This window comes from Amblyraja radiata, chromosome 28 (assembly GCF_010909765.2).
Source record: "Amblyraja radiata isolate CabotCenter1 chromosome 28, sAmbRad1.1.pri, whole genome shotgun sequence".
NCBI lineage: Eukaryota > Metazoa > Chordata > Chondrichthyes > Rajiformes > Rajidae > Amblyraja > Amblyraja radiata.
This window is the reverse complement of record NC_045983.1, coordinates 7,580,947-7,598,016: the sequence shown is the minus strand read 5'-3', so window position 1 is coordinate 7,598,016 and position 17,070 is coordinate 7,580,947. Positions and strand designations below refer to the sequence as shown.

Below are 17,070 nucleotides of genomic sequence, written 5' to 3'. Positions count from 1 at the left end.
GCAAATGAACCGTCATTGGAAAGTTTTGATAGAGGGCAAACTATCAAGATGAGAAAAAGATTCTAATTTTCAGACTGCTTTTATAATATTGCAGTTTTACTGCTTTTGTGGAAATACTGGGGTGTGGTTCAGACCTTTCACACTGGACATGTGTGGTGTGGTTCTGATGCCTGGTTGTACTTTCTAAAACTGTATTAAAACTCGGTTAATTTTGAATTACCAGCTTCCCATCACTAACAATTAGTTTTATTTCTTCCCAAAAGGTTCTGTATTGATGAGTACAATAATACAGGCAATAAGAGTCATCAAAAGCAAAATTCTGATGCTCGTAAGAATGCAGCAGCAGAGCATATTATAGACTGCGGAGATATTGTGTGGGCCCTTGCTTTTGGCTCCTCTGTACCTGGAAAACGCAGTCGCTGTGTGAACATTGAATGGCACCGATTCAAGTTTGGTCGAGACCAGCTATTATTGGCAACTGGCTTAAGCAATGGACGCATCAAAATTTGGGATGTCTATACAGGTATTGTACATCTGTACACTTATTTACACAACTTTTTTTCATCAACTTTGTCAAGATAGGGCTTAATCTGATCAACTAGAAACATGGGTGCCGTTGATATTTTTGTAGATAAATGCAAAATGTTACATTGTAAAATGAGCAGCTATCAGTTCAATTAGCACCCAAGTCTCCTTGACACCCATTGCCATGTTCCTTGAGCAAAAGTAATTGTTTTGATGTGTTAAATAGGGACCTGGTTCTCTCAAATTGTCTTTAGTTGAATGGTGGAATTGAAGAAGACATGTATGGATCATTTGACTATCCGTATAAAAAGAAAGCTACTAAGGCTTCTCCCGCTTCTTGGCTCTTGGTCTGCCACATTGAATGTTATTGTACATTCATCCAAGTACTTCAATATAATAAATGTTTAATGCCTAAACGAAAAGAAATTCCAGTATTCTCTTTTGGATGAAGTTCTTATTTACCCATGCCCTTCTGCCACTCCTGCCTCCTGTGTTTGTAAATCTATGCATCCGCCCCGCCCCCGGAATGTCATTCATATTTGAGCTGTGACAAGCTGCTTCCTTGTGCAAAAAATAATAATCTTGACTGTATGCTTGTCTTCCTTCCCTCCTAACAACTTGCAGCATTTCCACTGTTGATTCCCTGGTGCTATTGAATTCTCATGTAAAAGATTAGTATGGCCATTCTAGTGTACTGCTTTCCATGTACAATTTTAACACAATCATGTGTTTTACTCATGCCTTGACAGTTGAATTCTATCCTTCATGCACATTTTGTAACTTATTTGTTATGGTATCTGTGTGAATCTGGACATGTAAAGTGCCCTCCATAATGTTTGGGTCAAAGACCCATCACTTATTTACTTGCCTCTACTCCACAATTTGAGATTTGTAATACAAAAAAATCACTTGTGGTTAAAGTGCACATTGTCAGATTTTATTAAAGGGAAGTTTTATACATTTTGTTATCACCATGTAGAAATAATAGCTGTGTTTATACATAGTCCGTCTGTTTCCCCCACCCTCCCCATTTCAGGGCACCTTAATGTTTGGGACACTTGGCTTCACAGATGTTTGTCATTGCTCAGGTGTGTTAAATTGCCTCAATGCAGGTATAAGAGAGCTCTCAGCACCTAATCTTCCCACCAGTCTTTTGATCACCTTTGAAAACTTTTATTGCTGTTGATCAACATGAGGACCAAAGTTGTGCCAATGAAAGTCAAATAAGCCATTATGAGACTGAGAAACAAGTATCAAAAGAGAACACTGATGAGCTTACTAATCACAAAGGGACTGGCAGACCTCCACAGCTGATGACAGAAGAATTCCCTCTATAATAAAGAAAAAAAAAACAAAACCTGTCCGACAGATCAGAAACGCTCTTCAAGAGTCGGGTGTGGATTTGTCAATGACCACTGTCCGCAGAAAACTTCATGAACAGAAATACGGAGGCCACTGCAGGATGCAAAACATTGGTACGCTGCAAAAATAGGATGGCCGGATTAGTTTGCCAAGAAGTACTTAAAAGAGCAACTGCAGTTCTGGAAGAAGGTCTTGTGGACAGATGAGACGAAATTTAACTTGTATCAGAATGAAGGCAAGAGCAAAGTATGGAGGAGAGAAGGAACTGCCCAAAATCCAAAGCATACCACCTCATCTGTGAAACACAGTGGTGGGGGTGTTATGGCCAGGGCATGTTTGGCTGCTCAAGGTACTGGCTCACATCATTGATGATACAACTGCTGATGGTAGTAGCATGATGAATTATGATGTGTATAGACACATCCTATCTGCTCACGTTCAAACAAATGCCACAAAACTCATTGGCGGTTCATTCTACAGCTAGATAATGATCCCAAACATACTGCTAAAGCAACAAAGGAGTTTGTCAAAGCTAAAAAAGGGTAAATTCTTGAGTGGCCAAGTCAATCACCCGATCTGAACCCAATTGAGTATGTCTTTTATATACTGAAGGGGACTAGCCTCCAAAACGTGCATAATATAAAGATGGCTACAATACAGGCCTGGCAGCATCACCAGAGAAGATACCCAACAACTGATGATGTCCATGAATCGCAGACTTCAAGCAGTTATTGCATGCAAAGGAAATGCAACAAAATACTAAACAAGACTACTTTCATTTACATGACATTGCTGTGTCCCAAACATTATGGTGCCCTGAAATGGGGGAACTATGTATAAACATGATCAGCCCTGATCACATTGAATGGAGGTGCTGGCTCGAAGGGCTGAATGGCCTACTCCTGCACCTATTGTCTAACACTGCTGTAATTTCTACATGGTGAAACCAAAATGTATAAAAATGGCCTTTATTAAAATCTGACAATGTGCATGCTAACCACATGTGATTTGTTTTCTATTACAAATCTGAAATTGTAGCGTACAGAGGCAAATAAATAAATTATGGGTCTTTGTCCCAAACATTATGGAGGGCACTGTACTATTCTTCAGAATATTACATTATGTTGTGCTGCAGCAAGTAAAAATTTCATTGTTCTCTCTGGGACAATAAAACTCTCTTGACTCTTGTTTATTCTTTCTCTCTTCTCGGTTTCCTATAATTTTGTGTTTTGCTTGATTAAGCTCTCAAGTTTACCTCTATTCTCAAGATTGGAATACATTAGGAAATGTTCAGTGTAGCTTTTTTCCTTTTTTATTCCCCCTTCTCTTTCTCCCCCCCCCCCCCCCCCCTAATTTGTTCACAACTATCAACCTTTCTATTCCCATATCTATAACTAGCCATCCTACCAAGTAGAGCAATACCTTGGCAACCCTGGAGAATACAAGATTATAATTTCTATGTTAAATAAAATAATACTGCCTGTGGGAGTATTTTGTGCCTGTTTGGCACAAAAAGTACAATTGAACTAAACTTGTTTTGTCATGAGAACAAAGATTTTTATGCAGGAGCAACAAAATATTTAAAACTTGCTCTAATCTAAAAATCCATCGTAGCGTAATCTTGAACTGAGCATTGAATATTTCTATCACATTGTGATCTTCGTTTCAGGTAAATTCCTCCTTAATTTGATGGACCACACTGAAGTTGTTCGTGATTTGACCTTTGCACCTGATGGCAGCCTCATCCTTGTTTCTGCATCAAGAGATAAGACTCTGAGAGTCTGGGACCTTAAGGATGATGGTATGTCTGCTTTGGGGAAGAAAAACTTGTATTAACTCTGCTTGACTTTTAGTCCATGTAAATGAAAGTCCAATCAGAATTGTTTAACTATAACGATTAATGCATAATAATTTAAGTAACGGAGCCACAAATTAGAAGTATTGGTATTGTAAATTATGTACAAAGTAGTACATTGATGGACAGCACTGGTTTAAAACCATTGATGTACTCTGAGTTGCCAAATGAAAAGGGCAACTTGAGCAAGAGGCAGAACTATCATAATTAAAGCACCTTGGTGCTGTCTGCAAGGAAGAACAGGGTATTGATGATGGCTCTCTTAAGACAATTCCAGAAGTACACCAACTGTCTTGCTTTCCAAAGGAAGACATGTTTCCGTGCTATATCTATGCTGGAAGGTTAATTTTGTACATCTTCCTTCAAATTTGAACATGTGTGGAGAGTTTTTGTCCAAAGCTTAAAAAAAAAGATTGAATTGCCCTAAAATTAATTTAACAATCTCCGAATCTTTACAGGCAATATGGTGACCATACTGAGGGGACATAACAACTGGGTGTACTGCTGTGCCTTCTCCCCAGATTCAAACATTCTCTGTTCTGTTGGAGCTGGAAAAGCGGTATGTCTAGAAGTTCCTCCTTTCTCACTTTAAATTGTTTTGTAAATTGATGATTATGACTTGCATGAGTTGTGTTTTAGAGTATTTTAGCATTTCTGAATGAATTTGACTGTTTGGAGCCAGAAATGTTTTATGCTATTAAGATACAGAGACATTGTGTATGTAACAGCATTGCCATTCAAATGTTCAAAAGAACCCTGGGCTCAGCGTCAGTAATAAGCTACACACTTTGAAAGCTCAGTTGTTTTATTTCAGTACAAATCTGTAATTGAAGAGTTTCTCAATGTTTTTGTGTGTTTTCAGCACTGTACTGCAGAGCATGTGTGCAGGAAAATAAGTTTGACTTAATGTATGTCTTTTTAAAAAAAAAACCAAAAAAAAAAAACCCCTTTGGACTAATCTTCAACAGAATTACTAATTTTTTGACGCAATAATGTAAGCTTGACTACTTTACCACTGATTGTTGTTGTGAAACTGGAAGGAGAGAAGAAAGTTAATTTGTTTTCATTTACTATTCTCAACCAACTTTGGGATACAGTGCAATTTAAAGTTTTCTTTAAGAAAACTGGGCCCTGTCCTTTCCTAGCTCCTATGTCTCTCATCCTAATGTTAAAAAATAAAACGTAAACGTTTATTTTTGTCATTTTAATCCGCCTCTGACGAAGGGAACAGACACAGCCTCCTTTCAAGGCTTCAGATAGTTACAAGCATGAGTAGAGGAAAGGGATGGTTACTTTTGTGCGAGAATATATCTGGAGGATTTGCTGTGGCCTCATCCCTGTAAGTAAATGGATGGGGTTCAATGGACACTCCATACATGATTAAAATCAAATGCTGCATTTGATTGTTGGTTAAATTGATATTTCTAAGATGTTTGCTGTAACCTGACTGCCTGCATAGATAACTAAATCATTACCACCTCAGTCTCAGTTTAGTTTAAAAATACAATGTGGAAACGGCCATCCACTGCATCTACGGTGACTATCGATCACCTGTTCACATTAGTTTTGTTATCCCACTTTCTCATCCACTCCTGACACACACAGGGAAATTTGCAGCAGCCAATTAATCTACAAACCAGAGTGTCATTTGGAGGTGGGAGGGAACCGGAGCACCCAGAGGAAACTCGCATGGAGAACATGTAAACTCCATACAAACATCACCCGAGATCAGGAACAAACTTAGGTCACTGGAGCTGTGAGGTAGCAGCTCTACCAACTGCGCCACTGTCTCTTTCCCCAAGAGAAAAGTTAGGTCTGATCTTTTCCTCTCGTTTGATTTGTAAAATGAGCAACCAACAGATGATATGTGCTTCTAGTTGGTTGTGCAGATGCTCTAATATGTTTCAAGCCTTGTTCATTGACATTGACTCAGTTAAAGGCCATTCAAAATTTGAATGCATTGTTTCCTTTCTTTTAATCATGCTCAAACTCCACTTTAGCTGTTTCATTTAGTTGATTTTTTAAATATCTTTGTCAATATTCACAGAAGCAGCATGTTTATAGTCACATCTATATTTTTAAATCATTTGCAATATTTTTTGTTGTCCTTTTAATTTGTACTCTATTTTTCATACTTCAGTCTTGTCATTCCGAATTGTGCGATTGACTCCACTTTGACTAACAATAGAAGTTTGAAATATCTATTCTAAAATTCAGTCAGCAAACTGAGTTTTGCATAACATGAGCCGTAACACCTTCTGGCGTGGTGTCTTGGAACTACTATTAATGGACAGGATGAATACATTTTTGGAGGGGGGGGTGGAAATTACGTGAATTAAAATGGAATTCAAACCTGCAATCACATTGTTGCTCTCTTGACCCTAGCACAGGATTATACCTCATTAGCTACTTATTCTGTGCAATGCAAATGCGTACTACCAGTCATTTGATCTGATCAAATCCCAAGTGCCATTTTAGATTTTTTTCTGGGTGCCAATTTTGAATGTTTCAATCATAAATATCTGCTTCTGCATCTTTTATAATGGCCTTTATAGAAACAATTATTCAACACTACACATTTGTTTCCATAATGCTTCAAGTGATACGTGATTTTGGCAAAATAAATTAACTTGGGATCGCATTCGTCTTTGATGGCGATTTATTTCAAACAAAAGTATTTTCAGGGTTGACGTTTTATTAAATCAATTTTCTTAACTAAAGGTAAACACTTAATATGTAACTCTTCTGTAGTTATATGTCCAGGTAGCGAATAACAGACACTTGAGGGTAACTAAATTTGTAGGGTGGCATTTTGACTGAAGCCCCATAAAATCACAGCTTAAAGTAAATTGTTGTTTTAGATTTGAATAGTTTCTACCTTTGTTGTAAGGTTTGATGTCCAGAATTTGGTTTCCATGCCTTCCTTGAGTTGGTATGTATTAATTTTTAAACTTGGGCAGTTTCATTATAACAACATTGTCAGTAATTGAACCCAGATATCTAATGAGTTGCTTCCTTTGTGTTTTTTTACTTACCAATTTTTCGCAAATAGTCGTGTAGAACTATGATTTGTTACCACTTTTAAATACAAGCTAACTTCCTTCTGATTAGTATCAAATTGACCATTAAACCTTTTAACCAAAAAGTTTGTGTACTTTTTTTTTTTTAATAACAACATTAAAATCCAGGTATCTCCTGCTGTGAATTTTTGCTTGGAGGCAAATATTCTTCCAGTGCATGATGCTTAGAACACTTTCTCCATATTCCAGTTGTGACCTGATCTATAACTTCTATCATACTCTACAGTCCTCAAAATACCAAGAGCAACACTAGGTCTTGATGTTTTATACCTGTCCATGATGCCTCTTCAGTGCTCTGTTGCTTTTGGCTTTGCAGTTTAGAAAGATGACTCCACAGTTGCATGCATTGCAATCCATTTGCTGCCGTTTTGCTTATTTGCCCTATCTTTGTCATTCATTTGATTTTTTTGTTTACATCGCTTACAGTGCCAGCTCATTTCACATCAACAGAAAATTGTGCACTTGGTCTTGTCCTAGCTTCTAAACCACTTGTTTAATAGTTGCAATCCCAACACAATCTTGTGGGTGGTAACTAGACATGTTATGTTAATTTGAGAACCTCCTGGCAATCCCCATCTTGTCTCCTGTTCAGTCATTTTTATAGTTTTATTAATTTTGTCTTCAATTCCATTAGTTTCAAATTCCACTGTGGGAATTTATCGATTACTTGTTTCCAAGTCCATATAAGTAACTTCCATTGACATTCCTCTGTCCTGTACTTCAGTCATTTAATTTCCAGTTTCTTCAGGCATAGCACCATTACATGTTAGGAGGCTAGCTTAACTGCTTGACATTTATTCAAGATGAGACTATATCCACACCTTTATTTGGCAGATTGTGATTTTCAGTGACTAGTATTTTAAAACTTTTTGGCTGGAGTACTTGGCTTCTGCACTTGAAAGCTGTTGTTTCTCTGCCAATTGGAAGTTTTAAAAATTGTCTGTTGGCAAACGTGATGAGCAAGCCCTAGCTGGTATTTTCAGAGCCTGAAGAGATTTTGTAGAACATCAGTTATGTTTAATATTGAGTCTTGGATTGTTTTTTTTTAACTGTGAATTACCCAGTTTTAATTTGTCTTGATAATTATGGATAGCAACATGCTGCTGAACGTTGATTTTAAAATTTAACCGTTTCCCTCCATTTTACCAAGTATTTTTTTCCTCTTTAGATCTCCCACAGCATGTACCATTCCTGGCAGAGGGTGGGCAGGCGACCTGCTCCCTGGCCTCTGACAATGTTACCAGAAGGTGTGTGTGAGATGCCCAGGATCACTTACTTATTGGCATTTTCTCTCACTCTTCCTCAATGGGAAGTAATTGGCTTCAGCTTGGTCCTTCCCCAGACAACCTGGTGTAAGATCTGGAAAGCTGCATGGAGGAACCCAAGCGTGAACCTATGTTGTTAACTCAATGGAGCACCAACATGCTGCACCACTGAGCTGCCTTCTATCAATACCATGTTGGGCAGTCTGGTAGACTCTTTTATATCTTTACTTGTATTTTCAAAGAATGAGGGAAATGGACAATGTTGTAAAGTGACCGTCTTTGTACTGCATTTGGGAATTCAGTAATAACAACCACGAGCCAGTTTCTGTAGTCACGGCGCATTCTCTTGAAATCTAAGAGCTTTTGTAAATTTAACCAAAGATTAGCTGAACCAGATGCCATGAGGGTCTAATCCCTGAAGTTGTCTATTAAAGCACAAGATATTGATGCAGAGTGGTCCATTAATGTTATGCATTAAGATCATAGCTGTTTATGACCCTGGTGTCACCTGATTGTGCTAACCCCATAAGTTATCAGTCTACCTTCATACTGATTTATAATCAGTGTCCTGAGTGGGCACACTTGGGTAGAGAATTTCAGTGGATCACTGCATTCTGGTAGGGTAAAAATAGTTTGTCTCCAATCCTGAATGGCAGATCTTATATATTGAGATTGGCCCTTGTGTGGACAATTGGGGAAAGAGCATTCTGCATTTACCATGTCAAGCCCCAAAATAATTTGTATATTTTGGTTAGATCAATCTTATCAACCTTTCAGAGAATGCAGATACTGTCTGCTTAATATCTTCACATAAAGCCTCCCCACCAAAATGCCATCACCAATCTGGTGAGCATTTGCTGCATCTATATATAGTATTTGGTACAACTTCATCAGATTCCTGTACAGTTTTCAGTAAAAATCTTTAAATCTTGCAATCATAATACTCCTGTAATAAAGACCCATGTCCTGTGTCAGTTTTCCTAATTGCTTGCTGCATCTGCTTGTTTACTGAGTGATTTGTGCACGAAGCCCACATGGGTCTTACCAAACACTCATCTTCAGAATCACCATTTCATAAGATGCTCTGCTTTTTTCTGAATGAATGACCTTGCATTTTTCTACATTGTTCCCTCTGCCATGAATTCTCCCTTTTGCTGATGTTATCCATACCACCTTGAAACCACACTGTCCCTTTCAGCTTTCACTGATGTATAGTTTTGCAAATTCAATAAATGCACTGTATTTGACCCCACTCACCCAAAACCCCATGTATAGATTTCAAGCATCTGGAGCCCTGGCATTGATCCCTGTGGCACACATCCACTAACAACCTGATAATTATCTGTTCTATTCCTACTGGTTTAACATACAACAAAGGATAGTACAGTACTGGAACAAGCCTATCAGCCCACAATATCTGTACTGAATATAATGCTAAGATACACTAATGCCAGCTCCGTGCACATGATCTGTATCCCATTCCCTTTATACGCATGTGCCTATTTAAAAGACAAATGCCACTGATATCTGCCTCCACTACCACGTTTGGCAGTGCTTTCAGGCGCCCACCACCCTCTGATTTAAAATAAAAACTTGCCCCGCTTATCTCCATTAAACTTGACCCCTCTAAGTATGCCCTCTCATCTCTGACATTCTACCCTGGGAAAACGTTCTGACTGTCTACCCTGTCTATTTCTGGCAGTGTTAACCATGCCCTCATCCACATGAATATACAGCTGCTAATCTGTTTGAATTTTGCTTAAGAATCTCTAGTATGGTTATTTATCAAAAACCTTCTGAATGTCCAATACATCACTGGTTCACCCAGCCCTATCTTATCCTATGGGCTGTAACCCCAAATCCAATTAGTCAAGCTTGATTTTATTTTTCTTTCCCCTCCTTTAATAAATCAATGATTCTTCCCAGTCCTGTTAGTGGCCTTTTCACAACATTGTTGTACCATTTTTAATGTTGGGCTATCTGGCAAATACCTATTTTTTTTTTTCCCTCTACATTTTAAATGGTGTGGGTTCATTTTGCTATCTTCCAATATGTGGTATTTCAACAACTGCTATCCCCATAGCTGCCATTTAAAATGATAATACTTTTTGGGATGCAGTTCATGTTCTGTGGATTTTGCCTTTTGCCCCATTTTTTTCTCCATGCTCCTTATCTCCAGCTTCCCTTTCGTGGTGGCAGGGATTTGTTTTTGATCATGACCCATACATTGAGAGCAAGCGCATGGAATTGAGCTGAAACCTAAAAGTTTTCTGAGATTTTTTTTTTCCCCGCATCCCCTCCAGCATGACACCTGCTACTTGGGTTAGCATCAGGGTTGGGTAATAAACAATGGCCTTGTATGCCATGGGGAAGTGTAAAGCATGAGTTGCCTTTGATACCCTGGGTTGGCCATGCTTCCTTGCGAAGTTCAGTTTTCAGGAAAGATTAAACCATATTTTGTAATTTCTGGACTCATCAGTTTATTTTAATTCCGTAAACTATGCTGAATAAATGCAAGTAACTTTAACATTAAAACTGAGTAATAATTGATAGTAACAATGCTACATGTAACTTCATACACTTCTTTGAGATTTTAATTTAAGACCATTGAGCAGATTTAATTTTAACAGTTGAAAAGATCAAAATGTAACGTTCTAAATTTGCCATATCATTTACTTGAACTTTTTTAATTTGTAAGCTTTTCCACATGGCCACATGTACCTTGCTTGTTTTCTATTTGTAAATTAATTAACACTGATAGCTGAGAATTGGTGTATCCAACCCGTTCTGAAGACTATCTAGGCTGTATAGCATTGCTTTAACTGTGCTACCACATTCTTCAGGTGAGGGCACTGCTTTAGTGCTTCTGAGGCAGTGACTTCTATCTGGCTGTGGAAGTGCCTGATCATAGTCCAAATGGCTCCATGCTGAAGGACAAGTGGAATCCAAGTTGTTTTTGGATCACTTGAGTGGAATAGGTAGAGGCCTGGGAGCAGGTCACCTGTCCTAATTACCTACTGGAGAGTTGCATGGTATATTTAACTCCGGGAAGAACAAATTTGAGAAAATTTTGCCCACGGATAACATACAATAGCATATCGTAACAAATTGTAATCTCTAGTATTCAGTTTGTCTCGAGTTGAATCATCTGGGTAATATATCTTCATGACAGTAATGTCGCCCTAAATGTAAAGTTGTTGCCTCCGTTTTGTGCTGTTTGCCGAAGGTTTGTTCCTTTAGGCCGTCAAAAATGTTCTTTTCTCTTGCAGTATCTGCTGTTTCATAGGCTCTCGCTCCTGTCGAAAAGGTTTTGTAAACACACGTGAACTTTAACTCTGAATGGAGGTTCCGTTGGAGTAACAAAATGTTATGCTTAAGTTACCTGTACAGTATTTTTCTACATATATATATACACATATATTTAATGTTGCATCTGGGAAATGTAATTAAAACGTTGTAAAGTTTAAACTATTGGCATCCTCTGAGTATTAAATAGTAATTAAATATTGGATGCATTAATTAAAATTGTTAATTATAGCTAGCATGTTTACAAATTGCCGTTTAAATTTATTTTAGTTGTAGTTAAAACTGAACAATTTTAAGTATAATTCAACAGTTTTATCAGAATTTGTTAATCCTGCCTTATGTTATAAAATAATAGACTATTATTTCGGGGGGAAAAATACCACAAACTAGGACTGTAAAGTGTGACTGTCTCATTGCAGGTTTTTCTGTGGAGCATGGATAAATACACAATGATTCGTAAACTGGAAGGTCACCTGAATGACGTCGTATCATGTGAATTCTCTCCTGATGGAGCACTATTGGCAACAGCCTCCCATGACACAAGAGTTATTGTTTGGGATCCACACATAGGCAGTATTTTATTGGAACTAGGGTGCGTAATCAGTTTTGTTTTTGTTCGATGTGAATCAGCAATATTTCATAACACAATAAGACCATTGAATTTCTTTGCTCGTCTATTTTCTGGTTTTGTCATCGAGTCATACCGCATGAAAACACACCCAGAGTGCTTGTGGAGAGGATGTTTCCACTAGTGGGAGAGTCTAGGACCAGAGGCCATAGCCTCGGAATAAAAGATTGTACCTTTCGAAAGGCGATAAGAAGGAATTTGTTTAGTCATAGGGTGGTGAATCTGTGGAACTCATTGCCACAGATGTCTGTGGAGGCCAAGTCAATGGATATTTTTACAGTGGAGATTGACAGATTCTTGATTGGTCTGGGGTTATGGGGAGAAGGTAGGAGAATGGGGTTGAGAGGGAATGATAGATCAGCCATGATTGAATAGCAGAGTAGACTTGGTCTCATTCTGTTCCGAGACCTTATGAACCTGCCCATACTGACCGACATGTCCCATGTACACTATTCCCTCTTGGCTGTTTGTGGCCATTATCACTCTAAACCTATCCTATCCATAAATGTGTTTCTTTTGGATTCCCACCATGCATGGAGACACTTTATCGGCTAGGGTTGTTTTTTCTGGTGTAGGATAGGCTGAGGAGGTGACCTGAGAGGGCTATGTGAAATTTAAGAGGGTGGGTAGTGAAAGTATTTTTCGATGGTGGGGATGCCTACAACAAGAAGGCATTGGTTTGGAGAGAATGAATGATGGGTATTTTTTCCACCCAGTAAATCTGGCATGGATTGTTGCAGAAGTGGAGGTAGCAAATAGCTCATGATACTTGTGCATCAATACTTGAATCACCAAGGTGAATCACAGCTACTTTTATCCTTTTCACCGCAGAGCTTTGGTGCTTGTGTACATGTGGAAATGGTATTTTGTAATGTATTGGCAAGGAACTACTGAAGAAAGGGTTTCCTGTCTTGGAAATGTAATCCAAGCCAGTCTGGAATTCTTTTGACAATTGTTTTTCAACAACCATCATCGTCATCCTTTATCATCCCTGCACAGTTAGTTCAGTGGGTTCTGATTTTTATGTGGTATAAAATTGAATATTTTAAGAAATGTGAGAATTATCTTTAATTCTTTCTATAGGTGCATGTTGTTGTACCTTGCCATTATACTTGCAACTGTAAGATTTAACATTAAACATTGTGTCAGTGCAAGGGAAGGAACCAAGCTGTTCATGTTTTTTTAAAGTAGAGGTTCATGCCAAAGGTCTTTAGCAGACTTCAGTTGAGAAGGCCAATTAATTAACTTGTAGATCACGTTTTTGTACTTTCACACCCTGAAGTTTGTCTTTCAATGTAACTTCAACGCAAATGGAGAGTTGAGATGTTATGATGATTATTTTTTTATTTTGCTGTTTAATAGGCATTTGTTTCCGTTTCCTACTCCAATATTTGCTGGTGGAGCAAATGATCATTGGGTGAATTCTGTTGCCTTTTGCCACGATGGTATGCACATTGCCAGCATTGCTGATGACAAGTAAGTCACTTGTGACAACAGATTCATTATTGCAATGGATGTAAATTCTTTGGGGTGAGGAGTGGGGAACAAATGTGGTGACTTGCAGATTTCCTCGATGTTGATTATTTAAGCAGATGTCTAATTTAGGGATGCAGTGCGGAAACAGGCCCTTCGGCCCAGCAAGCAGACCAGCGAACCTTGCACACTAATACTATCCTGCACACACCAGGGACAATTTTATATTATACTAAGCCAATTAACCTACTGACTTTGGAGTGTGGTAGGAAACGAAAGATCCTGGAGAAAACCCACGCCTGACATGGGAGAATCGTACAAACTTGTACACACAGCTTCCTTGGTCAGGATCGAACCTGGGTCTCGGGTGCTGTAAGGCAGCAACTCTACAGCTGCACCGTCGTGCCACCCACCATGGTGGAGAAGCTTTTGAAAACTTGTTTTTATTGCTGCCCGTATTTAATGTGACCAGGATTAGAGGGGATTTGAGGAAAACTTTTCACGTTGGCCAAAGATGATCTGTGAACTCGTTCCATAAGGAGGGACACACATAACTGCATGGATGAGCACTTGGTGTGTCATGTATCATCCATCAGGATATAAACCAAGAATTGGAAAAGTGAGACACTATCTGTATTTCAGGTGGTATATGGTGATTTTGTTGCTTCTGTGCTGCAGGTTTTGAAAGATTCAGTACTGAGTGTCTAGTCTGGTCTTCGGTGGGTGGTCATGTCCATTCTGTGGTCAAATGCCATTTCACATTGAGGATTGGTCATAAAATCATAGATATATGCCACTGAAAGAGCACCCTGACCTCAATTTGTCCATGCCAACTAAAATGTCTCTGAGCTGGTCCCATTTGCTGCATTTCGCCCATGTTCTTCTGGACCGTTTCTCTCCATTTGTGTCTATTGTCTTCAATATTACAATTGCAACTGTTGGTTATGGCAGCTTGTTCCATCTACCGCCACCCTCTGAGGAAAAAGTTGACCCTCAGTTCTCTTTCCCCCTCACCTTAAATCTTTTTTAATTTGATTAAAATAAAAAAAACTTTAATTTTCGACGTTCTATCCTGGGGAAAAGATTGGCTAGTCAACCTATTTATGCTACTTCTAAAAGGTCATCCCTCTACTTCCTATTCAGTGAAAAATGGTCCTAGCCGCTCTCCATAACTCAAGCCTTCCATTCTTGGTAACATTTGTTGATGGAGGCCACGTCATCCTCCCTTTGGTTCATTTAAAAAAAGTGATGTGCTTTACTAAGAGGTGCAACTCCAAAAATACATTGTCCAAGTTGAATGTGGATTTGTTTGAACTTGGAATAAATGGAAATCCTCCTGTAAAAGAACAGAGTGAAATAATTAAGTTGCTCAAACCATTCAGATTGACCAGGTTTGACTGAAGTTGGTCCCTGGTGCACATGCAACACTCTTGCAAGAATGCAGAGGAGTTGGCAATGTTGGGGCACCAGTGAATGTGGAAGGAATTACTCCTACAGATGGGGAAGGACCGGCTGTGAGGCAGGATCAGGGGCATTGTACATTGGATGGTTTCCTTTATTTTTAAATCTTAAAAATCCATATGTTCAAGTGTTTTCAGATTCTCTGTTAGCCAATGCCAACGTTGTTTTGATGTGATGGCATAATTATCAAGGCTCTTTGAGTAGACTGACAATATTATTTAAATACCAGTTATGTTTGTTTTGTCTTTTCAGAATATTACGGTTCTGGAGCATTGATGCAGACTGTCCAGTGGAGGTTGCACCATTATATAATGGAATATCTTGTGGATTTTCTCCAGATGGTCATGTTCTTGCTACAGGGTAAGTATCTTAACACTCGTTTAATCCAGTGAAACTTTTATTTTATTTTTTACATAAATTAACATTATTGTTGATGTGCAATCCAGCAGTATTGATCTACAAATATCACTAATAATACTCAACCTGCAGATCTGGTTTTGTTTTGATCTTCGGCAAATCATGTGCTTCTTTCTGTCAGCCACGTTGGAATATTGTAGCTGATGGGCTCTTGAGTGGATGCTGATGTTCCTTCCATCACACCAACCATCAAGCATTTTATTTGCATCTTAAGTGCATGTTAATATGCATCTTTGAGAGAATAGAAGTGTTTTTTAATTTTATCTGACAGTGTTGTAAAATATTGGTAAACTTTGATGGACCACATAATTTTATTAAGCCTGAATTATTTCTTACATTTTAACCTAAACTAAATATTCCTGTTTAGTTTCCAGATACAGCATGTTTCTTCATAAACTTCAGACCTCCGAGTCCGAGACCATGGATCACCCATTCACACTCGTTCTATATTATCCCACTTTCTTATCCGCTCCCTACACTATAATCGCGGCAATTTACAGAGGCCAATTAACCTACAAACACGCACACTTGTGGGGTGTGGGAGGAAACCAGTGCATTTGGAGGAAACGCATGCAGAGCGTGCAAACTCCACATTGACAGCACCCGAGGTCAGGATCAAATCAGTCTGGTGCTGTGAGACAGCGGCTCTACCAGCTGCAACACTAATGCTGTCCCTGTTATAGTTCCTGTTCATGTTATATAGATTCAATTTGGCTATTGCTTTCAATTCTTCAAATTGGGGGTTTCTTCAAAAAATAGTGTATGCAGCATTGTCGTCAATGACCTTTGATCAAATAAACTCATGGCTTTCTCATTTTTCCAAGGTCACGCGATGGAAGTGTTCACTTCTGGGCTACCCCCAAACAAGTCTCCAGTCTTCAGCATCTCTGCCGCATGACCCTACGAAGAGTATTGGCTACAAGTTCTGTTGAGAAACTGGCCATCCCGTCCCAGATAGTTCACTACCTGACATATCGGAAGTCTGACCAGTGTGAACTGCTTAATGTGGAGGCTTAAGAGCAAATTGCTTTTGTGATACAAATGTATTAAAGCAGGTTCATTTTTTTTGCTGCCTTGTAAACCAAGAGATTGTAGCATCTTTACAGCATGGAGACTTCATACAGACTTACTTTCTCTTAAACTGTACATATTCTGTAAACTTGTACCATTTTTATATATATCAGTCTTGTACAATGGTTATTTTCTGTTCTTATGCCGTTGATGGTCCAATCCCTTTTTCAGGTCATTTTAGTAAGGTGGGTGTGAAATTTTGTTTGATCTTTTGCTCCAGTCTGGAACAGAGGGAAAAACTGTCAACTGCCAAAGATTTGAACACTTTGCAAATGCGAGCATTACTTTACTTGAAATGTGAATTTATTTTTGTTCCATTTTTAAGTATTAAAAGGTTATGTTTTATCTGTTGGCATTTCCTGTCTGAGTTTTGTTCTGGGCTTTGCACAGGTCTGGGTTAATATAGTTTACAGTCATCCCTCTCTCCATCTTGTACACCCCTTGCACAATTCTGGGTAATTTGGGCCCCCATTCAGAACATTTTGCATTCTTCCTAAATTGTGAAGAGTTGGTTACAGGAAGTGGACAAACCTGAGCTTAAGTTTAGTGCGACTTCCGCTTTTGTATTCCCAATAACCCAGTCACAAAGCTGTTGATCTGCATTTCTTGGTAACTAAATTTGTAGGA

The 17,070-nt window shown here is 38.6% G+C and overlaps 1 protein-coding gene across 1 annotated transcript in view; it reads left to right on the top strand.

The window, feature by feature from the left end:
- wsb1 (WD repeat and SOCS box containing 1) overlaps positions 1-16,788 on the top strand; it is a 28,118-nt gene extending 11,330 nt beyond the window's left edge. The window contains exons 3-9 of the mRNA XM_033045684.1: positions 264-523; positions 3,557-3,688; positions 4,201-4,301; positions 11,813-11,985; positions 13,384-13,497; positions 15,208-15,315; positions 16,197-16,788. Coding sequence (XP_032901575.1) covers positions 264-523; positions 3,557-3,688; positions 4,201-4,301; positions 11,813-11,985; positions 13,384-13,497; positions 15,208-15,315; positions 16,197-16,389 — 1,081 coding nt within the window. The 3' untranslated portion in view covers positions 16,390-16,788. The remainder of the gene's footprint in view (positions 1-263; positions 524-3,556; positions 3,689-4,200; positions 4,302-11,812; positions 11,986-13,383; positions 13,498-15,207; positions 15,316-16,196) is intronic.
- Positions 16,789-17,070: the final 282 nt, after the last annotated feature.